Raw genomic sequence first — 18104 nt, 5'->3', positions numbered from 1 at the left:
AAAATTCCGGAACAGCCCTTACATAATTCTTTTCAGTATATAAATTCAATGTTCATGCAAATTAAATATCTTATCACAATTGCTTTGTGGGCTCGTTCAGTGGTACAATTGAAGTAGTATTTCCTAAGAGACAAACCCTACTTTAAGTCCTTTAATTCAAATTACTAATATATGTATTTGAACTATAACAATTGATATATATGTGCTGGATGAATGATTTTGTAGGTCATTTTCTTTGATACTGTGATGACAAACTGATTTTGTGTATTATTTTGTAAACAGGGCCGAGAGCCACCAAATTATTGTGAGTTGGCCTTACCTCTCTGTATTTTTATTGCACTACTTGTCTTTCTTTTCATCTCTTTTCTCTCCCTTTCCTCTTTCTCCTTCTTTTCTTTCTCCTGTAACATCCTTTTTTCTTCTTCCCTTTGTCTATTTTCCTCTTCGCGTTTTAATTTTTGTTCATGTTCTATTCTTCTTTGTTCGGCAAGTAAAAGTTCGTCAAGACGTTTTTTCTCAGCCAGAAGTTTTTTCCGTTCTTTCACAGCTAGATAGCCTCTATATTTAGACTGAATGAGTGTTGCTGCAGCAACCTGATGGCGATGTTTCTCAATCTGTGGTTTGATTTTCTTCCTGGCCATAAATCCTTTCATGGCTGAAATAAGAACATTTGATAAATACCTTATGTTATTGTGGTCCTAAACTAATTTTACTAAAATGCTACATGATTTTAAAAGGTTTTAATTCAAGAAATGTGTTAAGATATAGGATATAAGTGACCCCTCCCTACAGAAGATCTGTTGTTGAGGGTAAGTTCAAACACAACTAAAATCTTAAGTGACACATGCTCATTATAATACATGAAGCTGAACCTGTGACTCACATTTATCGTAATACTTAAATGATCCACTCCTTTTTCATGAAACCACTAGGCAAAAAAAAAATAGTCAAAGACAGAAATGGTTGCTGTAGAAGTGTGACAGACCTGATATCACATCCCACGATATGGGACCACATACTGAAATTACACACTAAATATCTAATGGATGTGATTTATAGTTGCTAAGAAAAATGTTACGAAAAATATTTTCTCTACGGTCAGTACATTTCTTGTTTGATATCATCTTTTTTGCGTGACTACCATTTTAGCACGTCAGAAAATTATTAAACTTCCTGTTCTGGATTTTACACGGCAATTACACAAGCAAATATAGTTCACATGAAATTTACTTGAAGTTTTCTTCGCAATATTTAAAAAAAAAAATTCTCAGAAAATTCATGCGAAAATATTCTGCCTATGCAACCACCATTGTTTTGTAAAACATAAATCTTACCATACAATAAGTTTTTTAAGGATGTTCTCTAGTGATTTTCAGCCATTTTTGACAGATTTTCTGACTCCTCTGGTTTTATTCATTCCATGGCATTAATGTTTTTAGTCCAGTGACCCTTCCTATTTTCGGCCAAGTGACCCTTCTGGTTTTCAGCCCAGTGACCCTTTCTGTTTATAGCTCAGTGACCCTTCTTTGCGTTTCATAATATTAAACCTCAATTGGGGAGTCTTTATGAAATCATTATTATTTCCTCACTGTTATTAATAAATAAAACCTACTAAGAAACACCTATGGAAAATCTAGAGAAATCTTTTTCCTAAAAAAAATCATCTCTAAAACAAGCTTACTAATTTATCTATTTTTTCTTCTTATATTGTTCTAGCTTGAAAGACCTTAAAAGATTTCACAACCCTTAGAAATCCTTGTTATTCTTAGATAATACAGTGAACATCCTTAACTTACATTTCTGGACTTTTTTAAAATTGAGTTGTTTTAACTTACATTTCTGGACCAAAAGTGCAGCTTTAACTCTCTTTTTCTTCTCCTCATTAAAGGTTTTTCTTGCTATTATCATCTTGGTAACTGAAATTATATGAATGAAATAATTCATTCACAGAAAATAATATTCTCATGAAAAATAACCAACCTCGATTTCCAGAATACCTTATACATGTACTACATTATTTAATGCATATTTCACTATCAATAATTTTTGCAATTTTGCAAATCTTTTCCCTAAAAGCAACAAGATTAATGTTCAATGGCAGCTTCTCTCCACCAACTAATACCAAACCATTCATCATCAAAACTTGGCTGCTCCCCCACTATCAGTAACCCCTAACATCCCAGGCCACAGATCCACATAACATGTCCAAAAGCTGCTTCTCCCCTTCATCTCCCCAACCCAAGCCATAGATAACAATACAAATTCTTATCAAGTATCTCTTTTCCCTACCTACTAATCCCCAATAACTTATAAGCTTGCAGTCTGATGGCTGCCTTTTCCCTGGCTACAAATCCCCAATAACTTACAAGCATGTAGCCTGATGGCTGCCTTTTCCCTAACTACTAATCCCAAATAACCTACAAGCTTGCAGTCTGATGGCTGCTCTTTCCCTAACTACTAATCCCCAATAACCTACAAGCTTGCAGTCTGATGGCTGCTTTTTCCCTGACTACAAATCCCCAAATAACTTACAAGCATGTAGCCTGATGGCTGCCTTTTCCCTAAATACTAATCCCCAATAACCTACAAGCTTGCAGTCTGATGGCTGCCTTTTCCCTAACTACTAATCCCCAATAACCTACAAGCTTGCAGTCTGATGGCTGCTTTTTCCCTGGCTACAAATCCCCAATAACTTACAAGCTTGCAGTCTGATGGCTGCCTTTTCCCTAACTACTAATCCCCAATAACCTACAAGCTTGCAGTCTAATGGCTGCCTTTTCCCTAACTACTAATCCCCAATAATCTACAAGCTTGCAGTCTGATGGCTGCTTTTTCCCTGGCTACAAATCCCCAATAACTTACAAGCTTGCAGTCTGATGGCTGCCTTTTCCCTGGCTACAAATAACCTACAAGCTTGTAATCTAATATCTGCTTTCCCATGGCTACAAATCCCCAATAACTTACAAGCACACAATCTGATGGCTGCCTTTTCCCTAACTACTAATCCCCAATAACCTACAAGCTTGTAGTCTGATGACTGCCTTTTCCCTAGCTACAAATCCCCAATAACTTACAAGCTTGTAGTCTGATGGCTGCCTTTTCTCTTTGCCATTTCTGTTTAAGGAATCTGTTCTGCGCTAACCACATTCTGACAACTGATTGGATGACAATAGCCTTCTTATTTCTCTCTTCAAATATCCTTGCTAAGTGTTCCATGTGGTAATACTTCAAAAATACCTACAAATAAACATGGAATTCTGATCCAATGGAAACTTCGTATTTTAAATGCAAATTAAGAAAGGTAATCTGACGCCTCAATTCTCCATTTTATGTCTTTCTGACGTCCTAAAATCAATCATACCATCAACTTTCCTCAGGTCCAGTTCTCGTTTTTCAGCCTTTTTTACCTCAGTCTTTTTCAGGGCCCTCTCCTCCATTTTAAGTCTTTCTGACTTCCTAAAACTGATCTTACCTTAGACTTTCCCATGGCCCAATTCTCCATTTTAAGTCTTTATGACATTCTAAAACCAGTCTTACCTTAGACTTTCCCAGAGCCCAGTTCTCCATTTTAAGTCTTTCTAACATCCTAAAACAGCAGTCTCTGGAGTACTCCACTTTCTCCTGGTGACCAAAAACCAACATGTGATATCTGAAAGCGTTTATAATCAATACATAATTGTATATGTTTTAAATCATAGATACTGCTGTTCTTGTGTTTTCAAAAATGTTTGAGCTTGCAAAAGTTATTATAGCCATTAGTTATTTATTTGATAATAAAAAAATAAATTGCTTTCATTGCATATTTCTTGACTTCAGCCAAAGGAAGTAGTTTTAAACATTGTCCAACCAAATATCAAACTAGAAAAATTACTACCAATTAAACATGGATTCTCTGCCACTCCAAAAATTCAACAGGAGAAGTTCCGTAAACAGGAAGTTGAGTTAAAATTGAGTAAAAAATCATGCATAACATTAAACGGTCAATTTATTGGAAAGACTTAAAGGCGGAGACAAAATAAATCATTAACAAATGAAGGGTAATAACAAAATTGTGATTAAATGCAGACTTTAGCCAAATGGAAAGTGTAACAAATGACAATATCAGGGTAAAAACTGGTCAGCTGGATGGCAGATGCCTCTGGCCAAGCAGGACATGCTTACCCTTCCAGAGAACCTGATGTCACTCTCGTTTGTTTTTTGGGTTTTCTATTGTGGTACATCATATTGCTAGTGCTTTATTCTTGTTTCCCTTATTTTCAGTTCTTATGTGATATCTTTTTTTATTTGGTTCACTACATTGTATTTCTAGATAGTTCCTGTTTCATGTGTTCACGTTTAGACCATATTTTTTTATTTTGATGTATTTGAATCATCCAACTACTCAAACTTTGGTATTTCTTTTTTTTTATGTTGATATTATGGAAACCATCGTAATGATCTTGATATGGTACAGGCATTTTGGATATAAAATGACTACTGAAAGCCAAAGAATTTTGTGAATACTTATTTACATATGCATGTATGAGGGAATTAACTATATTTCCCTTGTCTAAACAGAACCTAAAAAAAATAAAACTTGTCTAAACCAGACACTTTCTATCATTTTAAATGTATTGTGAACCTGGGAAAACTAAACACCTGTCTAAACCAAACCAAATTAAAGGTAAAAAAAAAGGGGGTTGGGTTTAGACTACAAGACTGATACTCTGTTCTACATGTATTCCATAATGAAGGAAACATTTATTTGAAGTTTTGAATTTTTCACCTGGTAATATGAAATAACCAACTTTGGGGCAGTTTATGCTTCATGAACTAGGAATTGATTAATGAAGAAACAATCCTTGTGATTGAATTTCTAATTGATTAAAATCAAAATTAAGATTTGTTACATCATCAGAGCTGTATTTAGGTTGGAATTATTTGAATTGCGGACCATGGACAAAAGAATGTTAATGACGTCACAGTACCAAGTTAATTTACGGAAAATAACTTATTCTGTCCACATGAGAAAAACCCAATTAAATTAAATCATTTTTGCAGATTTTTCATGCTCACAAAACAACTACAAAGTTGGTTTACAGAATAAGAGAACTTGATAATTAATTTACCTCCTTATAAACTCGGCAAATGGTATCCTATGCGAGTATCCTTCCCTCCTGATCCTTGTTGTCTCTAGTACCCCTGTATACCTCAGCTGAACTGTTACCCTCTCATGGTCAAACTGATCTGGTAAGTTGTCAGCATTGGGACGGATACACCTTTAATACCATTGAAACTATGGTTACACTAGTACTCTAATTTCAATTTTAAAAAGACAGAAAAAACAAAATGAAATTCACAGCAACACATAGAACTGAGTACATATCTACTTTTCATATCACTTGGTCATGCGATCTTAAATGACAGCATGTGGACAATAAAAGGCACGTGACTGCCATGTGATCTTGCTTGACAAAGTGTTTATGCTTTATACTGTATTGACTTACAGGCCATATGACTGCCATGATCATGTGATACAAGACACAATTTTGGACTACAGGCCATATGACTGTCATGTGATCTTACTAAACACAGAGTGGAGCACACGCCACACGACTGTCTTGTGAACTTACTAAACACAGTGATGGCTACAGACAATATCACTGTCATATACTCTTACTAGACACAGTGTGGACTACAAGCAATATGACTGTTATGTGATCTTAGTTGACACAGTGTGGAGGACAAGCCATATCACTGTCATGTGATCTTACTAGACACAATTTTAGACAACTGGCCATATGACAGTCATGTGATCTTACTAAACACAGTTTGTACTACAGGCCATATGACTGTCATGTGATTTTACTAGACACAGCGTGGACTACAGATCATATGACTATCATGTGATCTTACTAGACAATGTGGACTACAGGCCATATCACGGTCATGGGATCTTACTAGAGACAGTGATCGTGCACTATTGGCCTGATCTTACCTGACAAAATGTGGTGTTCCTGCAACCATTTTTGACATGAGATCCATTAGTGAATATCTGAAGTAGGTTGCTACTGTCTGTTGTATTCTGGTCATACTGGTGGATGCTGATCCCTGAAACAGAAAAAAAAATGGTCATAGTTTAATATCATTCTAGATAGCTTGCCACTACTGACTTAGAACTCAATAGAAAAGAAATCATAATGCAATGTACTTTTTAAATGAGCAGAGTAGATTTTACAAAATAATTTTTATTTCCTATGGTTAAAATATATCTCTTTTTACTTAATCTTTGTTATCTTATCATAGATTGGTTCATATGTTTGGCATTCAATCATACTGCAAAGTTAAGTTGTAAAAAACTTGTTCATTATACAGGTTAAGGGCATAAAAATTGAAAAGTTTTCAGTTAAATTAAAATATCCACAACAACATTTTCACAATAACAAAGTTTGTATTCTATTTAATTTTCAGATCAGGACCTGATATGTATAGATCTGTCGCTATTTCCATATAATAAAATGATGATCGAGAACAAAGACTGCTAAATACACTGAATACAAAAATATACATGTAGATGTATAAATAAATACACTAAATAGAAATGATACACATAAGAGAAAAGACCTATAAAAGTATGTGCTAAATACACAACAAATCCTTTCAGTTCAAACAAATGTGCTAAATCCTCAACCTTTGAAATGCTTCAGTATATCACATTTAATATTGGTACTATATGGCGGTGTATTATGGCCGATGTAAAATTCTGTGATTTTTTTTAAGCAAATAAGGTTTAAAAAATTTATCTGTGTTTCTTATTTTTGGAGATGATAAGTGGTGTATAAAACACTTAAGCCTACAGTATTTCATTAAATTTATTTTGGTGTTTCAAGACAGACTGCTAAAATTCGCCGAAGGAAAATTACCTTATATACAGAATTTGGTTTGCTATGAATTTGAAAATTTATGTTTCCTCAAATATGAAAATGAAAATTAAAAATTTACCTACATAATTTGATTGGCATTTCAAAGACTTGTAAGAAAACACAAATAACAAATCTATTAAGGTAATGAGTTGATGTAATGAAATGGTTTTAAGACAAAATTTATTCCACTGGACAATGAATCAAAGTGCTGAAATCACTGATACTGCTTGAGATAGAATATCATTTTTTTCAGTTTCAAGTTTATCCCAAAATCTGTCAGCTGTTCAATTTTGGCCATAAAGCATATGGTGACATAGCTTTTGATTGGTTAGTCTGAAGCTTAAACAAGCAGAAAATTTAAGAAGCAAACATAATTACTACATATTATAAAGGTTCAGCGATGTGAGTCTCTTATAATCATCACTTACTGCTTTACTGAACAAGTTTCTTTGAATAAAACAACTGATGGTGTATATTAACATCATATTTTTCAATGGAAATCATTTCAAATAAGAAATTTGAGACCAATGGCTTATCAGATTTTAATTATGATATAAGGAAAATAAACAAAGTCCTTGGTAAACAGGAAGTTGTTGAATTTTCCCAAAAGTATATCCCAACCAATGGCATACCTACAGGAAGAATGTATAAAAAATTTTGATGAGTAGTTGCTGAGAAAAGTGTGACATGAAAAAATTATTACAGAGTGAAGCACAGACAAGGGTAAAATATTTAATCCTCTACTACGGAGCAGGGATATAAAATTATAAATATATTGATAATGAAATAGAACCTTTCAATTCTCTTTTTTCTACTTTTAAAATTGAAATTAGTTTGAAAAGTACATTATACAAATATTCCACTGTAAACAGATACTGGTTTTATTCAAAAGGATAAAAGCTTATCTTATCAAGCGTACTGTGTTTAAGCTTTGAAACATAACACTTTAAACTTAGAAATAAATTGAAAGAGAAATCATATTTTGTAATCAGAGATACATGTACCATATTTTGTCATATTAATAGAAAGATCTATGTTGGATAAATTCAATGGTGATAACTCCTTCTTTAAGGGTGAACCATAAAAAGATTGTGATTACTGATTATGGCTAGACACAACACAGCTTCTGATATATTTGAGAGTTTGTGTATGGTTGTGATCCATATATTGACCCTTGATGAAAAGTTAGGATGATGTCATGGTCACTATGAATATATTTTCTAATGCATACAATTATACTGTATTCTAAAAATGGAAATTCTATTAATAGATGTCTAAAAATAGATACACAATTTCTATAAATAGTTACTCACAAGAGCACTGTAAATCTGTAAACATGCAATATTAACCATATTAAGAATCTGGCGAATGCATTATGGATAAAACAGGAAAAAAAAACCCAGCTTGCAAGTCAGTGAAATTAAGAAAATTTATTATTTCTGAAGTCACAAGTTTTAGATTGTTAATATCATCTTCTCTTTAATATTTTAATGATTTTTAGGAACGTTTGATTCCAAAAAAATTTTTCAAGAAATAAGAGAGAAGTGTGAGGGTTATAATTAGCCTCTACCTGTATACATCACAGCATGATGTTAAGACATGTTTATGGCTTAATTTTATTTCTTGTTTTACAAAGAGCAGAGTTTATAGTTGCAAAGAAATTCAAGCTTTTAGTGATCAGGAAAAACGAACTAAGATAAAAGTATATGGATGCAAGTTCATAAAAATCAGGTCCTTCGAGAAAAAAAGATATGACTGTCTTAAGAGCAAAATCTTTTACATCAGTGCGTTAAACACCTACATATAAAGTGTTCCGAATAACTCATAACTCACTGTACATGACTGTATATGGTATAAAATAGGGTCTTATTATATTGGTCAATTCAAGAAACATTCAACATTACTAATTTCGTCAGAACTTGACATGATGGAAAAAGCTACATGTAAATACAATGAAAAATCTCTTTATTCTGAAAGAACAATGGGATATAGAAAACTATCTTACAGTACATGAAGCAAAAATATATATACTGAGTCATAATTAACACTAATGAAAATAATGTGCTTGAATAAAGAAGGGATGAAGCTAAATATGTAGAAATATGCTAAAAATAAGTCATCACCAAACCTTTCTGTACATAATGAGTTGAAGTTAAAATTGATGATACAAATATCAAATGACAAAAGATTCCAAGCCAGTGCTTACTGATCTTGGTATATCACCTAATAGACTCACTTATTATTCAATAATGAAAACTCCTTCCTTTTCAATGTCAATTTGTTCATTTTCCATTGATAACTCAGTCATTCCAAAATTCACTCAACCTCCAATGATAACTCACTCATTCCAAAATTCACTCAACCTCCAATAATAGCTTACTTATTCCAAAATTCACTCAACCTCCAATGATAACTCACTCATTCCAAATTCACTCAACCTCCAATGATAACTTACTCATTCCAATATTCACTCACCTCAAATGATAACTTACTCATTTTCCAAGGAACATAAACTCATTCTTCCAACGTAAAGCAATAAAAAAAGGTAGAATGAACTCAATAAAAGCCAAGAAGGTGAGTAGTATAAAATATGGAAGATAGAAAAAGTAACAAAAATAAAGAAAATCTGCTCACTGTTTATAACTCAAAGCAAGGAACTCGGCAGGCAAATAATTCTAATATAACATACAGTGCTTACTGGTAAAATGATATTTACTCAGAGGAATGACCCCAGCAGGCAAACAATGTTAACATAACATACAGTGCCTACTAGTAAAATGAAATTCATTCAAACAAATGACCTCAGCAGGCAAACGTTAATATAACCTACAATGCCTACTGGTAAAATGATATTAATTCAAAGAAACCATCCCAGCAGGCAAAAGTTAATATAACATACAGTGCCTAATGGACATGACTGGTTCCCTGTTCATTTGCACCTAACAATGTACATTGTAACAACACAGAGGAGTGCCATTTGTAAATGTACTGTTAATACATCAACACTAAATATTTGTTTGACAAGAGAATAGAAGAAACTGTCATTTCTTTAAAAATCATTCCAGTTAACCCTCCCACAAAAACAATGAAAAATTTAGAATCTCCCATTTCAATATGTAAGATTTGTTGGATGTTTCTTGTAAAATTATTATACTGACTGTGAAAAATGCTTAATAATTGAATTTTGTATGAAAAAAATTAATTTAACTTCTCCCATATGAGACAGTGTCAATGGGGAGAATATCCAACATGAACTGTTCCAAAGGTTAACAGGTATGGAGACAGTGTCAGTGAGGGAGAATCCCCCATAAGTGTTGTTCCTCAAGTTAACAGGTATGTATAAATTCCTTACTAAAAGTCAAGATAAACATTCTCAAGACTTTAATATGCTGGTTTAGACCACCATGAAAATAAAACAAAATCATATTGACAATCTGTCAAAACAGTTTATGTACAACTTAACTACCAGTACTAACACATCAACAGAAGCTCTTATAAACAAAAACAAAAATAAAGCTCTTTTGAAGTTGATGAACAAAATCAGAAATAAGAATACAAAGATAAATGTGCTAACTTATGAAAATGAAACTAATTATATGTTATAAGCAGTGAATTATGGAATGTGATATTTTTAACCAGATATGTAGATCTGCAATAGTTTATTTTCAAAATAAGCATAAGATAAGGTAAAACTAATTCCAATACAATAAATGTAATTACTTATGAAGAAAAAGGGAACAGAAATTTTTAGGTATTGGATCTTTTCCAATCATTTCAATCAGCTATTACTTACAGGTCTCAGTAGGGATAACCAAATTATTGATGATTTAGGAATATAAAAGAATAATTAATACATACATGTATCTATTTTTTTGTAGGGACCTGTTTGATGAAGGAAGAGTTGTCTCCCTTTAGAGTAAGCAATGTGTTATGTTCCCTGTAAAATATGGCACAGTCCTATGGATATAATTTCTATTGAAGACCTACATATATCAGATTAAGGACAAAAATGATCATGATAAGGCAGTGTGATAATAAGTAAAGGGGGATAACTCAAGTGAGATTGACTTACACTGTATAAATACTTGGACTAAAACAAAATGGATGATGGTTACTTAGATGTTATAAAATGATCTGTAACTGCTATATATAAAACAAATCTTCTACCAAAACATAAAGAAAAAAATGAAAAGTAACTATTTCAAAATTTCCATTTTGTTGCCAGTTGATGACTTGACATATGATAATCTCAAACTGTATGTAAATACAATTCACAGATGATGTATGAACATAACTCAATAATGTCAGATTGTCATCAATAGGGTTTGTTAGTCTTGTTCTAGTTTCATTTTTCCTACCGGAATTTCCAATCTAGAAATCCAAGGACCCATCTGCATTTTATTATTTACTTCCAGTAAAACAATGTAATATCTTCTAAATAAATTTTTTCTTAACACTTTTATCATGTAGAAATAGATTTTTGTCATTTTTTCAGTCATTATCTTAAAACAGAATAATACTTTGCTTTCCATACTGAACTCAACATTCTGTAAAAGACAAATTTCATAGAGCTTGAATGGTAGACTAGAATCCATTCTGGTAAAACCGTAGTGCAAAGGAACAAGTCTAACATACACTATATATCAGTTGCTCTATCACAAGTGAATGAATTTCAATTAGTTGATGAAAGAAAAATTGACACAAAATGATAGATATGACTGTTTTAGTGCTTTGTTGAGAGAATACAATATTGACAGAAACAATAGAGTTGTCATTTACAACAAACACATGCTGATCCTAGGATGTTATTAACCATCTTAATATGGTGATCTTAAAGGACAAAAAAAAAGACAATATACACATTCAATTATTTGCCAATTATTTTTTTGGAAATTTTTTATTTTGGCCTTATGAAATTTCTCACATCTTGGGAAATTTCATAATCAACCAGCTATGGTTGAAAATTTCAGAAATATAAGCTTACATATGATAACAAAAATAGACAGAATAAAAATTGGTAAAATAAAATAAAGTTGGTTTATAGCATCATAGTTATCTCCCATTAAACTTTGTTCTAATGATTGAAGTAGATCATATACTGTAGTCAATTTCACATGACAGTGGAAGTGTGGAATTTTTTGTAATTGTATCCACTACAATCCATTTTTTCCATTGACGACTTAATATAACGCTTGCAACTTTATGTGAAATTTCCAAATCGTTCCAAGAAGACAAAAAGACGAAAAGTCAAGAATTCCGATCAAAATAAAACAAAGAAGCAGTACATATATACCTTGCTTCCTCCAAATCCCGTGGAATGTTTGGATGAATAACTCTGTACATTGATAGAGTTCATTGACCCGAAAGGTGAATTCAGAGCACTAGCATTTGGTGTTGGTCCACGAGAATTACTGGCCAGATTACCTGTAAATATGCAATAGGGTGTGTTCTCAATACTCACTAAATAACATATTGATGATATAAGATACCTCATACTTTACATTTACAGCCCAATAAGCCCATAAAAAGAAATAATGACATAATTAAGTATAACTCATTTGTTAAAATAAGTTGTTAATGATTTTATTAGGAAATATTGCCATTATTATGAATTTACCATTTAAGACAGGTTTTATTGGAATTTTTATTACAAATATTTAAAAATTTCAAACATAAGTTATTTGCTTGTACATGTATCATAGATGTGAATTTAGTATATATTGGTACATCATGACTGCTTCAATAGTTTTTGACTATATCGTTTTTTACCTCATCATTTATTTTGTAAACATTTTTGTTACAAGACAGGTTTTATAACAATAAAGATGTTTGCTATCTGTTTCTTTAACTTTTGTAAGTTAAAAGGCAAAATTGTAACGATTTATGAAATAGCATGTTATACTGTTTCGTTATTTTTCACATCACCTTGCATGCAGGATACTTTGTAATTCTTAGGGATAGTTCACACTTCGCATAGAAAAAAGATGTAGTTTAGATAACTTGTTAGTAAGATCACATGCCAGTCAATTTGTTAATAATGCAGTTATCTCCCTTGTGAGTATTTAGTTCCATGCCTCCCCTTGCAGTTAAAAAAAAGCATAAAATAAAAATCAAATCTAGACTTGTAATTTTGGATTTATGAAAGTATCTTATATCATTTTATTATTTGACTATCTAATTTCATTTGACCATATTGACTACAATTCAAGATTTTGAAAGGCCTCTTTGTTTATTAATCAGTAATCAATATTCCTAACAAGAGACTCACGGAGCCTGAATCACCAACCTGATTAAAGTTTGTCTTTCAAGGGCAATAAATTTAACAAGGAGTTGTGAAAAAATATTGGCTAAAAAGACTTTGGTAGGACTTATCATAAGGATCCTTTCAGAAACTGAAAGTTTCTTTTTATTTATTATAGTTTTCAAGATATTGGCTGAAAACTTTTTAAAAAAAAGTGTCATTTTTCATCTTTCAAGGGCAATAACTCTTACAAGGAGTCACCTGACAACTTTAATCCCTAAACACTTCTGAAGGCCTAATAATATGGATCATTTCTGTAATTGAAAGAGTTTGGCTAAACCTAACGATTTTGGAGATGTATGCGATAAACTACTGTCTGACCCCACATTCTATTTTTAGTAACAGTGGCCATGTTTTTCAACAGATAAATAATCCCCATATTGGTTCTATGTAGGATACCCCAAGGAACATTCATACCAAGTTTAGTTCAAAGTGGTCAAGTAGTGTTTGAGGAGAAGATTTTTGAAAGAAATGACATTAAAAATAGCAAAAAGAAAACATTGAAAAAGGGCAATAACTCCAACACAGCCAAACAGATTAAAATGAAAATTTGACCACAGATATATCTCAATATTCTGAACACTTTTGCCAGAATTCAGAATTCAGATAAACCTAACGGTTTTAGAGATATATGCGAAAAACTACTGTCTGATCCCTATATTATAATTTTAGTAATTATGGCCATGTTTTTTTATGGATCAAAATACAATACATCAGTTATATGCAGGATACCCCAAGGAACATTCATACCAAGTATGTTTCCAATTGGTCAAGTAGTGTTAGAGGAGAAGAGTTTTGAAAAATTGTTAATGTGGACGACTACAGATGAGGACAGCAACGGACGCCACGTGATGGCAACAGCTCACATGGCTTTTGGCCAGGTGAGCTAAAAATAAAAATGAAAGTTAATAAATCATACTTTCCATGATATTGTTTCTGACCTCATTGACCTACTACATTTGTCCTTTAACTTTAAATTTAAATGACCTGTAAATTTTGATAAATTTGAATAAACACATAAACATTTTACATCAAAATTTGTACTTGGCAACCACAGATAAATTAAGGAACAATTCAATTCACAACACTTTAAAGCAAGATTTCTACATGACCACGCAAAGCATTGTATCACACTTAAACTGAAGTCGATTGCTCTAAGAAAGACAAAAATAGCATGAAATTCTTGTATAGGATGTAAAAAATGGTCTCAACAGCAGTATTAAGAACAACATAGTGTATTAGCAAAATGGGAAGTTACCATTTTGTATAATAAAGAATCAAAAAAGTTAAATGTCGAAAATAATTGATTCCCCAGAAAAATTATTTCCCTGATATTGGTATTGGAACATATATTCATCCCATAACACCCAATTTTTAGTATATGTTTTTTTTAAAAGTGTTAAATGAAATTCATGCTATTACTTTGTAATGAAATAAAAGAAAAAAAAAAATCACATTGTATTGTTAATGTTAGAGTGTTCTATCTTTATACCTGAAAAATTAAGACCTAAAAATAAATAGTAGAAACTTAGTTACATCATGTAATTAACGAAAGCTCTACAAATGAAACTACTAGGAATTAGCTAGAAATAAAAAAGAAAAACTAAGTTCATAATGCTGCTTATTTGGTTGTTCAGATTAAAATGGTTTCTTTATCCGAACCTGAGTAAGTGTGGCCTTCAACATAACCAAATATCCATCTCAATTGACTATAACATTGTCCACATGCTTTAATGACAATTTTTGTACAAAAAAAATAAATGGAAGTTCCAGATTTGATTCTCTATAAATGGAAGTTCCTGATTTGATCCTCAATAAACAGAAGTTCCAGATTTGATTACTTTCATATTTTGGAAAATTCACACATCTACATGTAAGTAGATTTGTGTAGAGTTGAAACCTTGATTGTTATTCATCCAGAAGTTTAAAATATTCTAAGACCTGACTGTATTCTTTAGTAAGTAGTGTCTATGCCTGAAGTTCTTTTATTAATCATATTATACCCTCAATATCAGCATAAAACTCTCCTGAACTAATTATAAAGTCATCAGGTTCAAGTACAAATTTCACAGGCTATAAGACTCTACTGATTTTTTACTAATTTACCTGTTTTCGTAAGATGAGTCTGGAAAAGGGATTTAACCACAGCATTTTCTGATGCTCGTAACATGTTAACAACATCGCCAGGAAGTCTGTCTCGGTTTTTCTCCAGGAATCCCATCCCATCATACACCACACGGCCAGCATAATGGTCAACAATAAATGTCAAATTACTTCCCTTTGGACGAATATAACTTTGTGACTGGATATTTTTGTGAAATTTTTCTGGAAAAGAGAAAAAAAAATATTCATATCATTTATGTTTTCTAAATATTTCATTAACAGTTTGACCAAATTTGTATTTTTTAAAGAAAAATACAAATATAGTTTTAAACAGTAAATGAAATATTACTGACTACAACACAGAGTACTGAAATTATATGACCTACATAAATAATGCACAAAGTTTGAGTAATCATGGTATAACACTATACAAGTTATAGATTGAATGATCTGTAGCTTTGGGGAAATGCCTTTCCTCAACACCCATGAACTTACCAACAAGTGAATGATCTGTAGCTTTGGAGAAATGCCTTTCCTCAACACCCATGAACTTACCAACAAGTGAATGATCTGTAGCTTTGGGGAAATGCCTTTCCTCAACACCCATGAACTTACCAACAAGTGAATGATCTGTAGCTTTGGGGAAATGCCTTCCCTCAACACCCATGAACTTACCAACAAGTGAATGATCTGTAGCTTTGGGGAAATGCCCTTCCTCAACACCCATGAACTTACCAACAAGTGAATGATCTGTAGCTTTGGGGAAATGCCCTTCCTCAACACCCATGAACTTACCAACAAGTGAATGATCTGTAGCTTTGGGGAAATGCCTTCCCTCAACACCCATGAACTTACCAACAAGTGAATGATCTGTAGCTTTCGGGAAATGGCTTTCCTCATCCAGTAAAGCAAGAAGTCCCATGGGCTTCATCAGGAACATATCCAGTAAAGGATGATTGTCTACAAATGTTACATTAATACCTTCCAGACCCTCACTCTTATATTCACCCTGTAAAAAAGTTAATAAAATTCCATAAAATTCCATAAATATATGGCACATGCAGGCTTATAAGTCAGTACTTTAGGGTTATTCTTGTTGATATCTCGAAAAACAAGAACCACTACTCAGAAGGTGATTGAACTCTGTTTTTATCCGCTATTTTTTTCTTTATATTCAGCTTTTTCTAATTGTTAAAAATAGATTTAAGCTGATTTATTAAAACTCTTTTTTAGTGTTATGTCTTGTTACCTATAATCTTCAATTTATTTTATGCAGTCTATTTTATTCAGTTTACAACATTATGTAGACTGTCTTTGCTTCCTGCTTGCATGTTCTAGCCTTGTATTTCAATTTTGAGGTATTTGAATTTTCCAGTTGTTCAGGTCTCACTAACCACTTCTAACATTTCCATAACTTTACATATTAAAAAAGTAATTTTCAAAGTTTCACTGTGAATTACCAAGACAAATGACATCATTAAGTTGCATACCATTGCGAAGCTTGGAAAATAAGGCTTCCAAAATCATTCTGCTAATGGTATGATGATTGTAGAATAAATAATACTGAAAATCCACATTTTTACTTTTTCTGCTAACTGATAGCATGGAAGCAAATTACTCACACATGTAAACAATATTCATACACTTTTGTAGTAAATTACAAATATGATTTTAAAGTACACATTCTCAGCTTTATTTTGATTACTTTTGATCAGAATACACACAAATAATGCACTTACAATGCATAGATCTAGGTTCAGTGTGTTTTTGGTACTATATATTGGGGTAGCCACTTGACCTGGAAGTGGTTAGTGAGACCTCATGCTTCAGTATATATTTGCCAATATTCGTCAAATTTAAGTAGGTAGACTTAAGGTAAGAGACACAACTCTTACAAATCATTGGAACATTTATATTCAGCATTTCACATCAATGTCAAGTAAGCATCAAGGTAACTTAATTCTGTTTCAAATGAAAGCTTTTCAGGGTTAAGTGAAATTGAATATGATACAAGCATATCACAGATTTCAAGAGTTATGTCCCTTACCCTAGGTCTACCTACTTAAATTGTGGACATTATCCTAATATTTAAACTCTATAACTATATCTATAATATTAGACAAAACCTCACACTGAATATGCCAAGATATTAAGAATAACAAGTGCAGTTACCTCCCTCTTATAACTGGAGATAGAATACATCAATCTACCTACATGCCTTAGAGTTACTTCTGCAACTTAAAACCTCTAACGAAAATAAAATACTACTACATAAAAGAAAAATGGCAAAATTCAGTACAGACAAAAATCTCATACAAATATAATAATGACTTACCATTTCCCAGGCAAAGATATGCTGGTTAAAGTAGTACTGTATCTGTTCATTAGCTATGTTAATACACAACTGTTCAAATGAATTCTTTGGGAAATTCTCAAAACCAAAAATATCTAACAGTCCAATAATAAAATTGTTCTCTGCACTGAAAAATAAAAAAAAAGAAAACTACAGCAAGAAGTAAAGATGTGATGTCATAGACAACTTTCACATTTCCCATTCACATCAAATGTGGTGGAAACTGGTTTACGGTATTATACTAGACTAAGAAAAGATGTCAGATTGGAAGGCTACAAGAACAGTAACAGTTGTTGAAATATGTCTCCAACCATAAAAATATCTGAAATGCTTCTATAATACATATATCATTTATAAATTCTTTACAGCAATCAAATTATGTTTCTTTTGGCCCCCACTACAGTCTCCAGATCTTAAAATATGCCAGTAGAGCTGGATATAATTG

At 32.2% G+C, this 18104-nt stretch overlaps 1 protein-coding gene across 14 annotated transcripts in view; it reads right to left on the bottom strand.

The window, feature by feature from the left end:
* LOC148599179 (myosin-IIIb-like) overlaps positions 1 to 18104 on the bottom strand; it is a 93481-nt gene that overhangs the window by 31742 nt on the left and 43635 nt on the right. For 8 of the 14 annotated variants that reach the window (XM_088558397.1, XM_088558407.1, XM_088558403.1 and 5 more), the window contains 12 exons: positions 17642 to 17786; positions 16162 to 16315; positions 15310 to 15528; positions 14696 to 14710; positions 12196 to 12326; positions 10975 to 10992; positions 5978 to 6090; positions 5109 to 5258; positions 3538 to 3649; positions 3075 to 3237; positions 1836 to 1916; positions 320 to 655 (listed from right to left, as the gene is read on the bottom strand). In XM_088558397.1, coding sequence (XP_088414523.1) covers positions 320 to 655; positions 1836 to 1916; positions 3075 to 3237; positions 3538 to 3649; positions 5109 to 5258; positions 5978 to 6090; positions 10975 to 10992; positions 12196 to 12326; positions 14696 to 14710; positions 15310 to 15528; positions 16162 to 16315; positions 17642 to 17786 — 1637 coding nt within the window. Of the gene's footprint in view, positions 1 to 319; positions 656 to 1835; positions 1917 to 3074; positions 3238 to 3537; positions 3650 to 5108; positions 5259 to 5977; positions 6091 to 8215; positions 8231 to 10974; positions 10993 to 12195; positions 12327 to 14695; positions 14711 to 15309; positions 15529 to 16161; positions 16316 to 17641; positions 17787 to 18104 lie in introns of all 14 variants that reach the window. The other 6 variants (XM_088558404.1, XM_088558412.1, XM_088558399.1 and 3 more) reach the window with 5 other exon arrangements.

This window comes from Perna viridis, chromosome 13 (genome assembly GCF_037379345.1).
Source record: "Perna viridis isolate PV_CMFRI_1.1 ecotype Kerala chromosome 13, ASM3737934v1, whole genome shotgun sequence".
In the NCBI taxonomy this organism is placed as follows: domain Eukaryota; kingdom Metazoa; phylum Mollusca; class Bivalvia; order Mytilida; family Mytilidae; genus Perna; species Perna viridis.
This window is presented reverse-complemented; position numbering and strand designations above follow the sequence as displayed.